The following is an 18,170-nucleotide window of genomic DNA, read 5'->3' as shown; positions in this document are numbered from 1 at the left end:
TATGCTGACGCTCCCAGAGGCCAGAAGAGGATGCAGGATCTCTTGAGTTACAGATGCTTTGTGCATGTGCTGGGAACGAGAGACTCCAGTCCTCTGGAAGAGCAGCGAGTGCTCTTTGCCTGTGAGCCAACTCTCCAGCTCCCCCTGTGCAGGTTTTTGTGTAGAGATGCTAGCACCTCCTTTGGGTGGAGAAGTGAGGATCCAGTGGTTTCCAGAAACTGCTGGATCGGATGATCAGAGTGTGTTTAGCTTTGTAAGAGCCTGCTGAACTCTTTCCCATAGTGGCTCAGGATTGCTGACTATGGAACTATGTGGAGAGGGATTTCCTTTTTCTTTCTGGCTTGACATAAAATTCTGTTACTCGGAAAGTTAAGCACTTTAAAGGTCACCCAGGTATTTCATTTTATCTTATTTGTATTTTTAAAGCTAGGTCTCATGGAGTCCGGGATGGCTTCTCTATGTAGATGAAACTGTCCTTGAGCTTCTGGTCGTCCTCCATCCGCCTCCCAGAGTGTGGGTACAGGTGTGTGCAACCACACCGGGTCTATGTGATGCTGGGATGGAAACGAGAGCTTCGTCCCTGCTTGTGAAACACTCTACAAAGCAAGTGACAACCACCGTCTCTATCTTCAATTAGTTAATGCATTTTAATTTTTATTTATCTTGAGACGTTCATGCAGGTAGATAATGAAATATAGTCATATTTTCCCTTTCCAATTATTCCTATATCCCCTCCCCCCCCACATGGGGGTTTGAATGAGAAATATTTCTTATAGTCTTGGGCATTTGAACATTTGGTCCCCAGTCGATGGCAGTGGTTTGGGGAAGTTTAAGAAGCACGGCTTTGCTGGAGGAAGCATGTCTCTGGGGGTGGGATTTGAGAGCCCAAAGCTCTCTCTCTCTCTCTGTTTTGTGTTTGGTTCAGGATGTCAGTTCTAAGGATTCTGCTCCAGGAGCTGGAAAGATGGCTCAGTGGTCAAGAACATTGACTGCTTTTCCAGAGGTCCCGAGTTCAACTCCCAGCAACTCCATGGTGTCTCACAACCATCTGTTATGGGATCCAATGCTCTCTTCTGGTGTGTCTGGAGACAGCTACAGTGTACTTATATACATAAAATAAATAATTCTTAAAAAAGAAAAAAAGATAAAAACAAAAAAACAAACCCCCACTTCCAAAACCAGGATCCCATTCCAGCCTCCGTGCCTGCCTGCTAGCTTTGCCTTGGCATTATGATAGACTCTAACTAACCCGCTAAGCCAAAAGCAAGTCTTTCTTTTGTAAGTTGCCTTAGTCATGGTAAAATATCACTGTACAAGAAAAGTGACTCTTATACCCACAATACAACTCTCTCCCGATTTCATGATTTTTCTTTCATCACCCTCTAAGTCTGGTTGGTGCTGCCCATACATGCGTGGGTGTTGGGACCATCCACGAGAGCATGGAAACGTGCCAAAGGCCATATCCTCAATGAAGAATTACTATCCCTTCCCAATAACTATCCACTGCCGGTAGCTCCTTGGTAAGGGGTGGGCCCTGGTGAATCACTCTGCTGGGATATGGCTGTCTTGATCCTGTGTAGGTAGCCATGACCACCTATACACACAGCTGTGAGTTCACGAAGACAGTAGCCATGTCAAGTCTAGAAGACAGCATTTCACAGGGCTCCTCCCCATCCCCCGGCTCTCCCCATCTTTCCTCTTCCTCTTCCACCTTCACTCCCCTCTCAGCCATCAGTTGCCTCTGGCTCGCTCCTTATCTGGGGATGAGATTCCATGGCTCCCTTCACCATCAGTGCTGGAGAGTTAATTGGCTTAATACTGCATTGGTCTTATTCACTGAGTTCCTGAGCATAAGAGCCCTGTTCTGTGCAGGAACCACAGTCCTCTGCTATCTCTGGCTTTTACAATCTTTCAGTCCCACCCCCACCATGCAACCCCTCTCTCTCTTCTTTTAAAAGAACCCACTTTTCCTTTATGTTTAAGATGCTTCTGACTTTTTAATTTCTTATTTTGACTTCCATGAGTCTGTTATACTCAAGATTTGTTTTTTAAAAAAATGATTATTCATCTATTTGTATTTTATGTGTATGTTTTGCCAGCATGCGTGTCTACAGTGTACATATAGTGCACTGCACATATACATACGTGTATGAGTGCAATGCTCAAAGAGGCCTGGAAGAGGATATCCAGTCCCTTAGAATTATAGGAATTTGAGAGTCACCACATGGATTCTGGGAACTGGACCAGGGAGCTGATCCTGAGCCATCTCTCAGGTCCAGGAACCGGTTTTTAATTTTAATTGTTTTATTCTCAGTGCCCAGCCCTCAACCTATGTATGCCCAGCATACGTGGAAGGGTGGAAGACAAAATTTTATAGACACGTGACAAACCCCTGTGTATTTAACCAGTAGCCGTGTCAACTGAGTCGTGAACTCACATGTGACTACAACCACTATGTATTCAGCCAGTTCCGAACTTGCAAAGAGCAGTAGATTAAACACAGAAAATTAAGGGTAGACTTGAGCTTCATTGGGAGGGTGTACTTAAGATGCAGTGATGACCAGAACCAGGGAGGATAACTTGCAACAGGAAGACGTTTATTGAAGCACCACCAAAGAGAAAGTCAAGGAATGTCACTAATAATTGATTAATAGAGAAGCTCATCTCGGCTCACTGGAGAGAAGCAGAAACATAACGTAGGAAAAGCATTTAGATTTGGTATTTGAAACTAGAGCCGTCTGCTTTAGGGGCGGAGTTCAAGAAGGAATCCTCTGCTCGGGCTTGTTGACTTTGGTGGATTTCTCTTCCAGGGTGTGAACTCTGGAGGAGAGAACCTTGCCACGGGGGTCTAACTCTTCCACGACAGTTTTAACGATGGCAGTTTTAGACGAATCTAAAAACGACGCAAACAAACCATTAAAATTGTGCTAAATTCCCAGGTAGAGATGAACTCATTTGAAAAATAGATAATCTGACTTTAATCCCAGCACTTGGGAGGCAGAGGCAGGTGGAACTCTGAGTTCAAGGCCAGCCTGGTCTATATAGAGAGTTCCAGGACAGCCAGGACTACATAGAGAAACCCTGTCATGAAAAAAACCAAACAAAAACATATACAATAAAAAAACACAGAAAGCAAGGCTTCGGAGATGACTCAGTCTGTTGAGTGATTCCTTTGTAATGATGAGGACCTGAGGGCCAACCCCGGAAAACGACATAAAACAAGTCACCTGTCATTCTAGAGCTGCGAAGGTGGAGACAGGGGGATGCCCGGGAGTCAGTGGCTAGCCAGTCTCACCTACTTTAGGCTAGTCAGAGACCCCCACTCAAACAAAAAAGGGGAGTACTGTGGCTGAGGAATGCTACTTTAGGTTTCCCTCTGGTCTCCATAGACAGGTGCAGTTGCACACAGGCACACACAGGGGAGAGAGGAAGAAGAGGAGGAGAGAAGAGAAGGGAGGAGAGAAAGACACCATGAACGCCTCATAGAGCTTTCACTCTTTCACTTACCCTTTGTCTGATTTCCGGGTCCTCCTTGGCCTTTTGACTTAACACAAGAGCTGTAAAAAAAAAAAAAAAAATTTTGCATTAATTACATGCGTGTTTTGCTAAAGCCATAAAACAGCACCAGCTTACAGAAGGAGTTCTTTGACTGCTGAAGTAACACTGGGGAGGGAGGTTCCATTCACACGCGATCCGGACCACAGAGACTTGGCTCACTCAGGTGATGTTTAGGAATCTTAAGGAGTGTCCAACAGGAAGAGTGCCTACCCCTCGTCTCCGTCTATGAGGCGGCAGTAGGTCTCGATCTCCTTCTCCAGGTGCGCCTTGACATTCAGCAGCTGCTCATATTCCAGCTTCTGGCCCTCGGTCTCCGTCCTCACCTGGTGCAGCTGCTCCTCCAGGGCGCTGATCTGAGCCTGGATCTGAGCCAGCTGCGTGCAGTAGTTGCCCTCCGTCTCTGTCAGGGAGCACTCCAGAGAGTGTTTCTGTAGTTTGAGAAGATGGTATTGTAGAAATCGTTACTGTACTGATTCGGAATAAGCCAAGCCCCTTAGAAGAGAGTTATCCTTACACAAGGCAATCCGTCACATTTGGAGCTGTGGGGATGGCTGTTGGTAAAGGGCTTGCCATGCGAGCATGCGGACTCGAGAGCAGCCCCCAACACCTACATTAAAAAGTCAGGTATGTGACAACACTTGTCATGCCAGTGTTGGGGAAGGGAGCACAGAGTTTCTGTGGCTTGAGGATCAGCCGATGTAGCCTAACATGGAAGCCTCATGTCCCACTTGAGAGACTCTGTCTCAAAAACCACGGTGGACAGTTCCAAAGAACAGCACCCAAGGCTGACCTCTGGATTACACACCCATGTGCACTGTACACACTGCACATACACATAGACACACTGCACATATAATCAGACAATCATATCCACCTAAAAGATTCCACCTGTTCTATATTCACGGCAGACACCATGCCAGTCTATTTATAATGACACAGATGGTGGCGAACGGTCCTTGCCAATCTTGAAATGCTAGAAAAAAAATGCAACTGTTTCTTTCTCAGGTGCAGTGGAAAGATCCTTACCACACACACCAATAGATGCTGTGCTTGTGGGGGTGTGGCACAGTTTCCAATTTTCTCCTTAAAGTCGCCCTACACTCTGCTCCCTCCTTGTGAATCACATGAAGTCTTTGTCTCCTGCTGATCTATAGCCAGTTGTATAAACATTGTATATGTACGTGTGTAGCATGATGCAAAGAAAAGCACTGCCCTTTTAAACTTTAAACTGTCTAATTGCCTGGCTTGTAAAGTCCAATGAGTCTACACAGAACAAGAGGGAACACCTGTTATAATTTTACTTGAAATGAGGATGTCATTTTTTTCTTCTTCTTGAGGCAGGGTCTCTCTACATAGCCCTGGCTATCCTGGAACTCACTATGCAGACCAGGCTGGCCTCGAACTCACAGAGATCCACCTGCCTCTGCTTCCCAAGTGCTGCAATTAAATGTATGCACCACTATGCCTGCCTAGATGGCAAGACCTTCCTGACCCACTTGAAGCCAAATTTTCATATAATTTTACATACATCCACATATAGCAGGGACGGGCCTTCTTCTGTGGGTAAACGCTGCTGCAGGTTTCCTAGTCCCAGGCAGAAAGGTATAGACTTAAGTTTGGCAAGTTGGATTGGAAGTCTCATACTTTGTTCCTTAATGGTGCAAGTCTGGGAAGCACCTCTCCTCTTTGAACCCGATTCTTCTTTTGGAGATAATAATGTGAGCTGTGAAGTCTGCCTGTCTGTGCCCCCGGGCAGAGGGTATTGTGGACTAACCTGAAGGGGCACTGGCTGGGCAAACCCTTAATGAAAAAGGTGTTATTATTGTCATTAGGCAGGTTTTGCTTTAGACTTAACCTTCACACCTCTACTTTGCTTCTTATTTATCCACTTAAAAGGAACTTAAGTGCTCTTAATTAACTGACTGATGGGAAGGCTGGGTGGGGAATCCAGGGACGGTATTTGTGCTGTGCAGAGATGGATGTGTTGATCTTTCGACATGGGAGAGAAGGCTCAAGGCAAAATAAGCTTTCTTCTTGAGCACATCTAAATAATTGTAGTTGCTGGTTTCCAGGGCTTGCTAACATCTAGGTGTAATTTTCAAGCAGAGGTGAGTAGAGTAATCAGTGGATAAAAATCCCAAGTGAATAACTCGACGAGGATGAAAATTCTTTCGAGTTTTTCCCCAACCTCCAAAGCAAACCTGCCTCGTCCTTCCTACTTACCATGGCTAAGAGGGACTGTAGCTCTATCTCCAGGGTTTGGAGAGTCCGTTTCATCTCTGTAAGTTCGTTCCTGGCTGAGGTGGTGGCTCCAGCATCGTCTGAAATCTGCTGCTGCAGGGAGGCGCTCTACAAAGGCAGGAGCTGGTGTCAGGGTGTGGGCAGCGGCATCCACACCTGGTGCAGGGCGTGTGCCAGCGAGCCTTGGCTTTACCTTCTCTTGGAACCAGGCCTCGGCGTCCCTACGGTTCTGCTCAGCCAGGGCCTCGTACTCCGCTCTCATGTTGTTCAGCAGGACGGTGAGGTCCACGCCCGGGGCTGCGTTCATCTCCACGTTCACGTTGCCTCCAGCGGCGCACTGCAGAGCCTGCATTTCCTGAAACAGATTTGTTCAACAACATTAGGTTCTGACTGTTTGTAAGGAAGCCAAGTGGACAGGATCTATGAGGCTCAAAGCTTTTTGCTCTTTTTCTGTTTTGAGGCAGTTTTATTCTGGCTGCCCTCCCCCCACCCTACCCCGGGATCTGGGATTGTAGCTGTGAACTACTACCCTGGGGTTGTTTGTTTCATTTGAGAGGGAATAATAGAAATATTTCAAAGGGTTAAGGGGAAATTAATGATATTAGGATACACTATTTATCAAAATGTAATTAGGTTTCAATTCCCAGAAGGAGGCAGGCTGTGAAGACCGGGAAGGGTTGGGTGCCTACCTCCTCGTGGTTCTTCTTGAGGTATGCCAGCTCCTCACTGAGTGTTTCCAGCTGGACCTCAAGGTCGGTTCTGCACAGGGTCAGCTCATCCAGGACCCTCCGCAAGCCATTGATGTCAGCATCGACGCTCTGGTGGAGTGCCAGCTCATTCTCGTACCTTAGAGATGAGTTTGAAAGGTTCATTCTCCCCTGCCAGATTTGAGTCACCCCACTTCTCAGGTTACCCCAAAGACTACCCATGAAGGAATAGACACACTTCTATGAGGCAAGATAATGGGAATATTCAAAGTTCTCTTCCCTATAACCTTGACATTCATTTGAATAAGCTCTGAGTTTTCTAAGTAAATTAGGTTACGATGTAAGTCTCCTCAATATGGATTTGGTTTAAAGTGGACAAACGGGCCAAAGCAGAGCAGAGAAGAACCCCCAGTGGCCCAAGGAAAAAGGAAGGGAGCTTTTGGTGTGTTTTAATTTGGCTCAGCTCACTTCATTCTGAAGTCATCCGCAGTCAGTCTCGCGTTGTCATTTTGCAGGATGATGTTGGCGTTGTGCGCAGTTGCAGAGATGATCTGATGATGGGTGGACAGGTAGGTAAGAGTGAGGACATAGGAAAATATTCAAATTTCCCTGCAATTAAGTTACACATGAGATCACACTAATACTTCTCGAACCTTGGGCTGGTGATGAGCGTTTTGAAAATGGGGACTTGAAGTCTAGTCAGTTTTAATTTTCAATTCCTACTTTATCATTTAAAAAAATTCCCTTTTAAGTTTATAAATATCTAGTTGGTGGCATTGGGCAGGTCTTGATATTTCTGTGTTACTAAAAACATACAGGCTTGCCTGATTCCCAATGATGGGTGGGTCATGCTGAAAGGTTATAACTGTAATATGAATTATTATTGTTTTAAAAAATTCACTTTTCCATGTGTATTGGTGTCTCTCCTGCATGTATGTTTGTGCACTATGTGTGTGCCTGGTGCCCCCAGAAGCTGGGAGAAGGCTTTGGATACCATGGAACTGGAGTTACAGATGGTTGTTAACCATCATGTAGATGGTGGGAATTAAACACCCAGCCGGTGTTCTTAATTGTTGAGCCATCTCTCCAGCCCAGAAATGATTTTGCATATTGATAATGAAGTCCTTGAAGCTGAGTTCCATGTCCTGCTGTGACTATGTTTCTGGGTCAATATGTTCCCTATCAGTCAATGGACGTCTTACCTGGGTCCTGAGGTCATCAATGATGGGGAAGTATCTACTGTAGTCATGATCGAGACCACGGCATGACCCAGGTCCAAATTTTTCATACCAGTCCTTGATCTTCTGCTCCAGATCAGCGTTGGCCTCCTCCAGTGCTTGCACGTTCTCCAGGTAGGAGGCCAGGCGGTCGTTGAGGTTCTGCATGGTCACCTTCTCATTGCCAGAGAGGAGGCCGTGCTCATTCGCTGTGAAGGCCCCACAAGAAGCACCGCCCATACCAAGCCCCCCTGCCAATGAACTGCCCCCAAAGGCGCAGGAGAAGCCGCTTCCGATGCCCGGCACTCCGCATGCGTTTCCAGCCCCCAAGGCTGCTCCGGAGCTGGAGAGCCTCACAGAGCCCAGCCGTCTGGATGCGGAAGAAAAGCGAACGGACATGGTGATCACTCTGCAGTGCTGCCCCAACGGTGAATGTCCCTGGCTGAAGACTGCTTTATATATGCGTCGTTAGGGTGTCTCTAGATGGACTCTGTCTCGCCTAGCAAAATGGTGTTTGCCAGCTCATTGAGAATTATCCCTAAGTGGGTGACATTTTCCCCTAATGAATGTCTTTACACTGCTGCGTCCACTTCCGTAGGTGGATAGCTACCTTGATGTTTGTTATCTCTGGGAGGGAGCAGGGTGGAGTGTTATCAAGGTTATTATAGGGATGCCTTTCAGTTTAGTGTGAGCAACCCTTCCTGCCTTCTAGGCCTCAGCAGTATACAATTCCTTAAAGAATTAAGAAGAAGTGTAATAGATAACAGTTCTTTTTCCTTTGACCAATAGCATCTGTATTTCTCTGGCAAGCAAAAAAACGTCACCAGCAGTGTTTTCTATCAGACACGTTGAAAATAATTTCAAGACCGTGAGCCCTAGATTCCAGAGGAAAGAAGTGGAGTTTTAAATGAAAAATCAATCAATCAATCAATCAATCAAACAAACAAACAAAACAGGTTCTGTTTTGGAAACAGAAAGTTTTCTCTTGATCTTTATCCTTCTTGAATTTCCATTTATTTTACATAGGCTTTTGCCTGAGCTGTGTTGCTAGGCAGGGCATCCAGGGGGATCGGTTAGCCTTTGTGGCTCTCAGTATCTTTAGCTATAAATTGAAGGATCTAGGTTATGGCCAGGGGACAAGTAGGTTTCTAGTCTTTCCATAGATCTTCTTTTTCTTAGACTACTTCTGCCCCTGCCTCCTCTACTTCTTACCTCTTACTTCTTCCTAAACTGGTTCTATTATCTTAGAGATTTTGGGTTTACTGCCCCTCCAATCCAGCCCTTCCTTTCCCTCTCCTCTCTCCTTCCCTCCTCTTCTCTTCCCTTCTTCCATTTGACAGGGTTGCACTATCTTGCCCAGGCTGGCCTCAATCTTGTGGTTCTTCTGCCTCTGGCTCTGGAGTGCCAGGATTGTAGGTATGGTCCCCAGCGCCTGCTCAACCATTGTTTTTTGTGCTTATTCTCCTTCATCCCCTTGACTCCACTAGCTACTGGTGACCTCAGTCAGCCCTCATGAGTTTCAGACAGGATGCCCTCTGAGAATCCCTCCACATCTTTGGCTGCACCCTTTTCTGTTCTATTCATGCCTTGCCCATTGCTCTAGATGCTCACAGTGCTCTGCTTGCCCGTAAGACTGTCTTCCCCTGATAGAGCCGTCACCTTGCAGGCTTACCTTCATATTTCATGAGATCTCCTCCTCCCATCTTTCGCCTTTGTTCATGTTCTTTGCGTTGGCTTCTTTTTTGTTTTTAAAAATTTAAAATGTAAGATCTTGCATTTTCCGGGGACTATGGACATCACTTTCAGTTGAGAAGATCTGAAACAAAGAAGCTAAGAACATACAATTTCATAACCTAGTAGGTAAGTTTGCAGAGAAGAAAGCCAGAAAATTTGAATCAAGAAACAATATCCAGAGGCTGAAGAGGTGCCTCAGCAGTTAAGAGCACTTGCTGCTCTTCCAGAGGACCAGAGTTCAAATTCCAGCACTCACACTGCAGCTCACAACAACCTGTAACTCCCACTGCAGAGTGTCCAACGCTCTCTTCTGGCCTCCATGGTCACTTATAATCACATGCACAAATACACATATGCATAATTCAAAATGAGATAAATCCATTAAAAAAGGAAGCCAAAGAAAAATTTCCAAACAAACTACTTCTAATTATTAACTTTACAAGTAACAAAACATTGCATGCTCAAAAGATGGCTAAAGGATATCAAAACAGAATAGCAAACACAAGAAAAGCGTTGAATTTATAAAAATGTGTCTAAGGAGCTGGACGGTGGTGGCGCACGCCTTTAATCCCAGCACTTGGGAGGCAGAGGCAGGTGGATTTCTGAGTTTGAGGCCAGCTTGGTCTACAAAGTGAGTTCCAGGACAGCCAGGACTACACAGAGAAACCCTGTCTTGAAAAAACAAAAACAAAACAACAAAAATGTGTCTGAGGATTTGGGGGGGGGGGAGGGGTATCATTCTCCCATTGCTTCTCCAGCTTAGTTTTTGGGCCAGAGTCTTTTACTGAACCCGGGGACTACTGTTTTGGGTCCCCTGGCTGCCAGCAAGCTGCAATAATCCATCTGTCTCCATCGTCTCAGTGTTGGAGTGACAGGCATGTGCTGCTGTCCTGGGGTGACAGGCATGCAGTGCTGTACTCTGCAACTACAGGGAGGGGCCTGAAGTCACAGCACGTAGAAGGTGAAGGCTAGGTGACTGGAAATTCAAGGTCATCCTTGGCTACTTGGGATCTGGAGGCAATAACAGCAAACAAAAAGATGATCAATTTCCCTAAATTTCCAAAATAAAACTTTAGTAGTGGGCTGACAAATAAACTTTAAAAAGAAAAAAGAAAACCCTTTAAGAATGTAAGCTGATTCCCCAAACTGTTGCCTGTCTTCTAGCTAGGCTGACTTGTCTGACCTCAGTGGGAGAGGATGCACCTAGCCCCGCAGAGACTTGATGTGCCAGGGTTGGAGGGGGGATACCCAGGAGGGTTCCCACCTGATCAGAGAAGGGGAGCAGGAAATGGGGGAAGGGTTGGGGAGGTGGTGACTGGGAGGAGGACAGTGATTGGGACATAAAGTGACTAAGTAAAAAAAAATGTAGTCTGACTATAGTGGTGTGTTCCTCTTAGAAAGCTGAGGCAAGAGAATCATAGGTTCAAGCTGAGGCCAACCTGTCTCAATTAATAAACAAATATATGCATGCATGCATACATACATACATACATACATATGCACATGCATACATAAAGGATACCCTTGATTTAATAGTGATAAGGGGGTGCTCTGAAAGTGAAAGTTTTTAGTTGAGATGGATCTCTCTCTCTCTCTCTCTCTCTTTTGAGACAGGTTCTCTCTGTGCAGCCTGGCTGGCCTAGAACTTTGATGCAGACCAGGCTCAGACTCATGGAGATCCACCGACCTCTGCCTCCTGAATGTTGGGATAAAATGTGTGTCCACCACACCTGGACTGATAAAATGATTTTGTTGCTAAGGAAGCTATAGGAAAGATGAGCGTATTCAGGAAACCAGGTTAATACTCCTGTGGTCTGAAAGAGCCCAATCCAACAAACTAACTTAGAATTTAAGGTAGTAGCACTGGGGAGCTAGAGCAGGCGGTAAAGCAATAATGTGCCCGAGTTTGAGCCCCAGCATCCAGAAGAAGAAGCCAGGTGTGGCAGCATGTGCTTGTAATCTCAGGGATGGGGAGGCAGAGACAGATGGATCCCTGGGGCTTGCTGGCCAGACAGCCTAGCCTTGGGTGAGTCCTAGGCCAAAGAGAGACTATTCATCAAAAATATGTGAATAGCGGGCCAGTGGTGGCTCACACCTTTAATCCCAGCACTTGAGGGGCAGAGGCAGAGGCAGAGGCAGAGGCAGAGGCAGAGGCAGAGGCAGAGGCAGAGGCAGAGGCAGAGGCAGAGGCAGAGGCAGAGGCAGAGGCAGAGGCAGAGGCAGAGGCAGAGGCAGAGGCAGAGGCAGGTAGATCTTTGGGTTTGAGGCCAGCCTGGTCTACAGAGTGAGTCGTAGGACAGCCAGGGCTGCACAGAGAAACGCTGACTTGAAATAAAAATATGGGGCTGAAGAGATGGCTCAGAGGTTAAGAACACTGACTTCCAGAGGTCCTGAATTCAAATCCCAGCAACCACATGGTGGCTCACAACCATCTGTAATGAGATGGGACGCCCTCTTCTGGTGTGTCTGAAGACAGCTACAGTGTACTTACATATAATAAATAAATAAATCTTTAAAAATAATGAAGAGTGTTCATAAAGAACACAAAAGCACATCCGTTTGCCTGTCCATGTATGCATACAGACAAAACAAAGTGATGTTCTGTAATACTCAAGAGAAACCATTTCAGCCCAGGTCCCACAAAATTCCTAAAGTTATGTTTCAACCAAACTAAACAAACAAATGAGGAAGAAGAAAGAAAGTCACATGACCAGGAGTCAGGGTTAACTATAGTCTGTGGAACATAAAGACCAACAACCATGAAATTACAAGGAAGTATATACAAAATACACACACGTGGCTTTAATGCCTAGGAAGCAAAGGAACTGGAAGTGTTCCCAACAAACAAGTGACTATCAAAAAAGACACGGGCCTGAATGCATTCCTGGTCCTGTGCACCCTCATGCCTGGTTCTGTAAACCAGTCAAGAGCCTGTGGCTGGGGAGGTCACAGGCCCCAGGGTGGAACATACTGCTGTTTTGCTAAATGGCCACGTTGCCAAACTGCCTTCTAAATACTTCTAGATGAATGTTGCTCTCAGCCTTCATCAGCGAGGCTTCTTTATACAATGCGTGACAGGTAATGCAGAGATTCACAACTGGAAAAGTGCTAATGATAAGTGACTGAGTACCCAGCATCTGATGGGACCGCCATATCATCCCCTTCAAGGCTGAGGGAGCATCCCGGAAGAATGGGTGGTAGGTCCGAGTAAAACAGCCAATAGGGAGATGAGCGTGAACCGGTGGGTGTCGTCTGTACATGACAGGGCTGTTGCACACACCTTCACTGGAATTCTGGTTACCCGCATGAACAAGTCTGGGCCTAGCAGCATTTCATCCTGCGTGACAGAGGGGTTCACAAGATCTCATCCCTCCCTAAAGGACTATTAGTTAATGGCTGCTGGAGGCGGGGGTGGGGTGGGGAGGGCACTTCCCTCAGTAGTGCAGTCAGGCTCCAGTAAATAACCCTTCTCCTATGCCCAAGCAAGCAAACACAAATTAAACTCAGTGAGCGCGCGCACGTGTGCTCTCTCTCTCTCTCTCTCTCTCTCTCTCTCTCTCTCTCACACACACACACACACACACACACACACACACACACACACACGAGACATCGAAGTTGGAGGGGGACTTGATGAGAAAGAGGAGGGTTTGAGCAGAGTGATGTAAGAGGATGATGGAGGGCGGAAATGACCAAAATCTATTAGATGATGTATGAAATTACCTTCTGGTCCACACCCTCAAATTCTAACCTGTAAAATTGTAAGCCCTAGACTTTTTCTTTCTTTTTTTTTTTCCCAGTTCCATTCAGACTTCATAGCCCCAGATAGCCTGGAACTCACAATTGTAGACTAAGGCTGACTTCCAAACTCACACAAATCCATCTACTTCTGCCTCGTGAGTGTGTGCATTAACAATAAATACCACCATGCTTGGTCCACCTCAACTTTTGATATACCATCTTTGACTGGTTCAATCTGCTGCCCTTTGGATCCTGTTAGGACCAATTAACTAGTAAATCTTCAAGGACTTTGGTTAACAAACAGATTCATCGAATAAAATTAGATTTTTAAAAAAAATTTTTAAAAAGAGAGGGGGTTGAGGAGATGGCTAAGTGGATAAAAGCCCTTGCCGAGAAAGTGTGAAGACCTGACTCTAAAACCCAGACTTGTAGAGCAAGTGTCTGTAATCCCGGTGTTTGTATTCTGACACGGTGCTGCTGGAGATGGGAGAATCCCTTCATCTCTGGGGCCAGCTATCCAGGTGTGCACAGCAGCACAGCAACAAAGAGATTCCGATCAACCAAGATGGACCTGGAGTAATGACACTCCAGGTTGTCTCTTGACCTCTACAGGTGTGTTCTGCCACCTTGTACTCTCTCTTGCATATGTACACATGCATACAAGCAACCAGGTAAATCTGAGAAATACATAAAAATATAATAACTAAAAAGGAAATTCAGCTGATGGATTTAAAGAACAGATGGGGCACAACTGAGAAGTAAGTTAGGTGTAGGAAAGTTAGGGTGCTATTCTTCTTTCAGTATGTGTATAAAAGCATAGATTTCATTATGACATTTATACACACACACACACACACACACACGGATATTTTGTTATATTCCTTCCCTGTTGTTCTCTTTGGCCCTCTCTCTTCTCCTCCTGGTCTCTCTCCTCTTGTACTTCCATGTATTTTTTGATAATTATAGATAGATATATTATTCTAAATGAGACAGGAGGAGAGAGAGGTGAGGGGAAGACAAAGGAGTGACCGGAAACTATGGAAGAGATATTAAGAAAAAAATAGGCAATGATGACCGGAGTTCTTAAAACCATTTCATCTGAGTTCAAGCAAAAACAGATAAAGATAGGAAAAAGGATTTCTAGAATTCTGAGAAAAGGTGGCAGAACTTCAAAATCTTTACATAAAAGTCATGCAGAATGTTCATGTCAGAAAACCAAAGCCCATCTACCGTGTTTATAACCGATCTACAGGTAAACATATTGGTATGAATCTCAATACAGAAACATGTAGGACAGGCTACGTGCATTCTTGAGGGAAGAGGAAACACAGAGGCATCTAAAGACTCTGATAAGACAATTCCCCCCAAAGCCAACTGGAAATCGTAGCAGATCCGAAAGGCTGAGAGAGTAGGGCTGGAAGAATTTAGCTCTTCCTAGCCGAGGGAAGAGATCTTCTATGAGGTCCAGTGGGAACAAGACTGTCCAGGCCTTGTGAGTTCTCAGAAGTGTCCCACTGGGGTTTTCTTTCCCAAGAGCAGTCCCAGGTGAGGAGGGGCAGCTGGGGAAGGGCAGGGGCAGCTGACCAGATCATTGAGGTGGAGGAAACAGGAGGACAAAGTACCGTGTAGGAGAGGAGACGGAAAACCTTAGAAATCAAACCAGCATCTTGTTAAAACTATTATCCCAGCACTCGGGAGGCAGAGGCAGGCGGATTTCTGAGTTCGAGGCCAGCCTGGTCTACAAAGTGAGTTCCAGGACAGCCAGGGCTACACAGAGAAACCCTGTCTCGAAAAACAAAAACAAAAAAACAAAACAAAACAAAACAAAAAACTAATGTGTTTTAGTTAACATGCCAAAGGGTGGGTTCCGTGATCACACTCCCACACGTGTGTGTTATGTGCTCTTACCACGATCTCTCCGGTCTCTGTCTCTCTTGTCCATTCACTTTCTTTTTCCCCACTGGACACCCTTTTCCCTCACACAGTCCCCCTTCTCTTTTCATGTATGTTTTTGACATGTAGATGCTGCACATGAGAAGATAGGCAGGGATTGTTTTTCTGAACCCACGCCACGTGCTTTTCCCCTTAATATAATGATTCAAGTTCCATCCATATTTCTGCAAGTGAGATGATTTTCTTTATGGATGAACAGTGCTCAAGAACCACGTTTTCTTTAGTCGTCTGTAGTGCTTTGAGTGAGATGTTCCCTGTAAGTCTTGGGCATATGAGTGCTTGGTCCCCAGTTGGTGGCTGTTTGAGGGGATTAGGAGGTGTGGCTTTGTGTCACTGGCGGTGAGCTTTGAGGTTTTAGAAGACTCCCCCCCATTTTTCGTTGTCTCTCTGTGCTTCCTGTTTGTGGATAGAGAGAGGTGTGCTCTCAGCTACTGCTCCAGCGCCATGCCTGCCTGCCCGCTGCCATGCTTCCCGCCATGACGGTCGCAGACTCATCCTCCTGAAATTGTAAACTCCAAATAAACTCTCTCTTCTGTAAGCTGCCTTGGTCATGGTGTTTTATCACACCCATAAAAGAGTGACTAACACACCATCCATCTGTGGATATGCATACTGGCTGATTCCTTGTCTTATTCATTGAGAACAGTGCCTTATCAGACATGATGTGCCAATGTCTCTGTGCTAGGTTGACTCCCCTGGTTCTATTTTCGATGTCTGGAAGACTCTCCATGCCGGTTCTATCTTGTCACACTAGTTTACATCTCACCTGCACAGTAGGAAGCCCCCTGCCTCTCACGCTCTTAGCAAAGTTATCGCTGCCTGTTTGCTGGGTGAAATCCATGCTGACAGAGCGACTTGGAATGGTGAATGTAGTTTTGATGTCAAACATCTTTCATCTGTATGCTTGTTCTTTGCTGTTCATGTTTCTTCTTTTGAGGACTGTCTGTTCGACTCACATGCCCATTTACCGAGTGGCTCCTCCATCCATTGAGTGGTTCTTCTATCCATTTTTATCTATCTGTATCTATGCATTTTTTATGCATTCGCGCTCTCTCTCTGTCTCTGTCTGTCTGTCTGTCTGTCTGTCTTTCTTTCTGTCTGTCTGTCTGTCTGTTTCTCTCTCTCTCTCTCTCTCTCTCTCTCTCTCTCTCTCTCTCTCTCTCTCTGTTCATATATAGGGTCTTACTATGCAGCTCTTGCTGCCTGGAACTTGCTATGTGTACCAGAATGGCTTTGGATTTCACAGAGTCTGATTGCCTCTGTCTCTTGAGTGCTGGGATTAAAGATGTGCATCACCATGCCTGGCATTTGCTTTGTTTTTTGACAGTTCTCTTTTCTGAGTTCTTTACAGACTCTAGATGTTAATTCCCCATCAGATGCATGACTGGCAAAGGTTTTCTCTGGTTCTGTCAGCTGCTTTTCCCCCTCTGTTATGCATGAGCTTTTGATTTTAATGGGAATCATGTCTGTCAGTCATTTCCAGAACTGTTGGAGTCTTATCCCAGAGAGTCTTTTCCCAAGCTTAGATTTTGAGGTACTTTTCCCAGGTATTTCAAGGTTTTATGTCTGACGTTCAGATCTTTGCTTTATTGAATTGATTCTTTCTGAGGGTGAGACATAGGTATCTAGTTTTGCTCTTCCTGGGGGAGATCCAGTTTTCCCAACATAGTTCATTGCAAGGGCTGTCTTCCTCCCATGGGTGTTGTTGGCACCTTTGCCAAACATCAAGTGACCGTAGCTGTGCAGGTGCACTTCTGGGGCCTTGGTTGTATTCCATTGGTCTACGTGTCTGTTTTTATACAGGTTTGCTGGAAAGGTCTTTCTAATTGTGTTTATACATGTGGTGCGGGCCTGTGTGAGTATCTGCATTTCAGTGAAGATGCTCTTGGAAGCCTCAAAGGGGACCGGATCCCTGGGAGTGGGAGTTACAGGTGATTGTAAACACCCCCATATGGGTGTGAGGACCACACTCAGGTCCTCTGGAAGACCTGAGTGTGTGCTTTAAACCACTGAGCCACGCTGGGTAGTTGTGGCACACACCTTTAATCCCAGAACTTGGGAGGCAGAGGCAGGTGGAACTCTTGAGTTCAAGGTCAGCCTGGTCTACAGAGTGTGTTCCAGGACATTCAGGGCTATACAGAGAAACCCTGTTTCAGGAAACCAACAACCAAACCAAACCTAAACTCCCCCCAAACAACAAGAAAACAAAACAACAAATCCCCCAAAGCCCACTGAGCCGTATCTCCAGCCCCAAAGCCAACAATCTTGAATCCTGTGTCCAAGCAAGAGAAAAGAGAAGTCTGAGAAGTTAGAGGAGTCATTTGGAATTGTACCTCATTTTAAAAAAATAAGGAATAATTTCTTGGAAAAAAAAGAGCCAAAGAAACCAAGTGAGGCAAAACTCCACAAAATGTTAATACACACGAAGGAGAAAATGTAGAAATGGATGTATTCTTGTATAAAATGAAGACATTTTGTGCCTGCTAATAGAGTAAGACAGCATCTATCACCTCAAAATCACCTGAAATGCATTGGAAGTGATAGAAGAAAAAAAAAAGTTAGAAAACCTAGGCATGAACGAATAGAAATGAGACACATTCACAGGAAGTGTGTGTACAGGGGAAGCAGTATCCGGAGGAAAATTACATTCTGCAACCATGCCAAACATGATTGTATCGAACACCAAACACACAGTAGCACATGAAACAGCACAGAATGCCCCTTGGGAGCTACTTCCTGCCCTTATAGGAAGCCTGAGGTAATTTACTGCCTGAAAGGGCTTCCACACATCTTAAATGTCTGTGATTTTTTTTTTTTTTTTTGGTAACAACTAACTGCTGAAAGCCAGATGTGATAGTTCATGCCTGTATTCCCAGTACTGAGACAGGGGGATTGCTATGAGTTTGAGGCCAGCCTATGTTATATATTGAGTTCCAGGCAGACCTGGGATACAGAATGAGATCTTGGGTTTTATTTTTTTTTAAGATTTTATTTTATGTTTGTGAGTACACACACCAGA

General features: G+C 45.5%; 1 protein-coding gene across 1 annotated transcript; it reads right to left on the bottom strand.

The window, feature by feature from the left end:
- Positions 1-2,756: 2,756 nt before the first annotated feature.
- Krt27 (keratin 27) lies at positions 2,757-8,122 on the bottom strand. The gene is made up of 8 exons (XM_021176639.2): positions 7,709-8,122; positions 6,975-7,057; positions 6,489-6,645; positions 5,993-6,154; positions 5,782-5,907; positions 3,769-3,986; positions 3,508-3,557; positions 2,757-2,893 (listed from the first exon to the last, which is right to left on the bottom strand). Exons 1-8 carry the CDS (start codon positions 8,120-8,122, stop codon positions 2,757-2,759), a joined length of 1,347 nt encoding a protein of 448 aa, XP_021032298.1.
- Positions 8,123-18,170: the final 10,048 nt, after the last annotated feature.

The sequence above is a fragment of the Mus caroli genome, unplaced genomic scaffold, assembly GCF_978045245.1.
Source record: "Mus caroli unplaced genomic scaffold, Mus_caroli_1 scaffold_13, whole genome shotgun sequence".
Classification (NCBI taxonomy): domain Eukaryota; kingdom Metazoa; phylum Chordata; class Mammalia; order Rodentia; family Muridae; genus Mus; species Mus caroli.
The sequence above is the reverse complement of the archived record's forward strand: the minus strand, read 5'-3'. Positions and strand labels throughout refer to the sequence as shown.

Excerpts from the sequence above, each read along its gene's own strand:
- Krt27 (XM_021176639.2), bottom strand. The coding sequence starts at position 8,122 with ATGTCCGTTCGCTTTTCTTCCGCATCCAGACGGCTGGGCTCTGTGAGG. Across the intron at positions 3,558-3,768 it reads CTCATAGACGGAGACGAGGG|CTCTTGTGTTAAGTCAAAAG; the intron begins GTAGGCACTCTT and ends TTTTTTTTACAG. Across the intron at positions 2,894-3,507 it reads ACCCGGAAATCAGACAAAGG|ATTCGTCTAAAACTGCCATC; the intron begins GTAAGTGAAAGA and ends CGTCGTTTTTAG.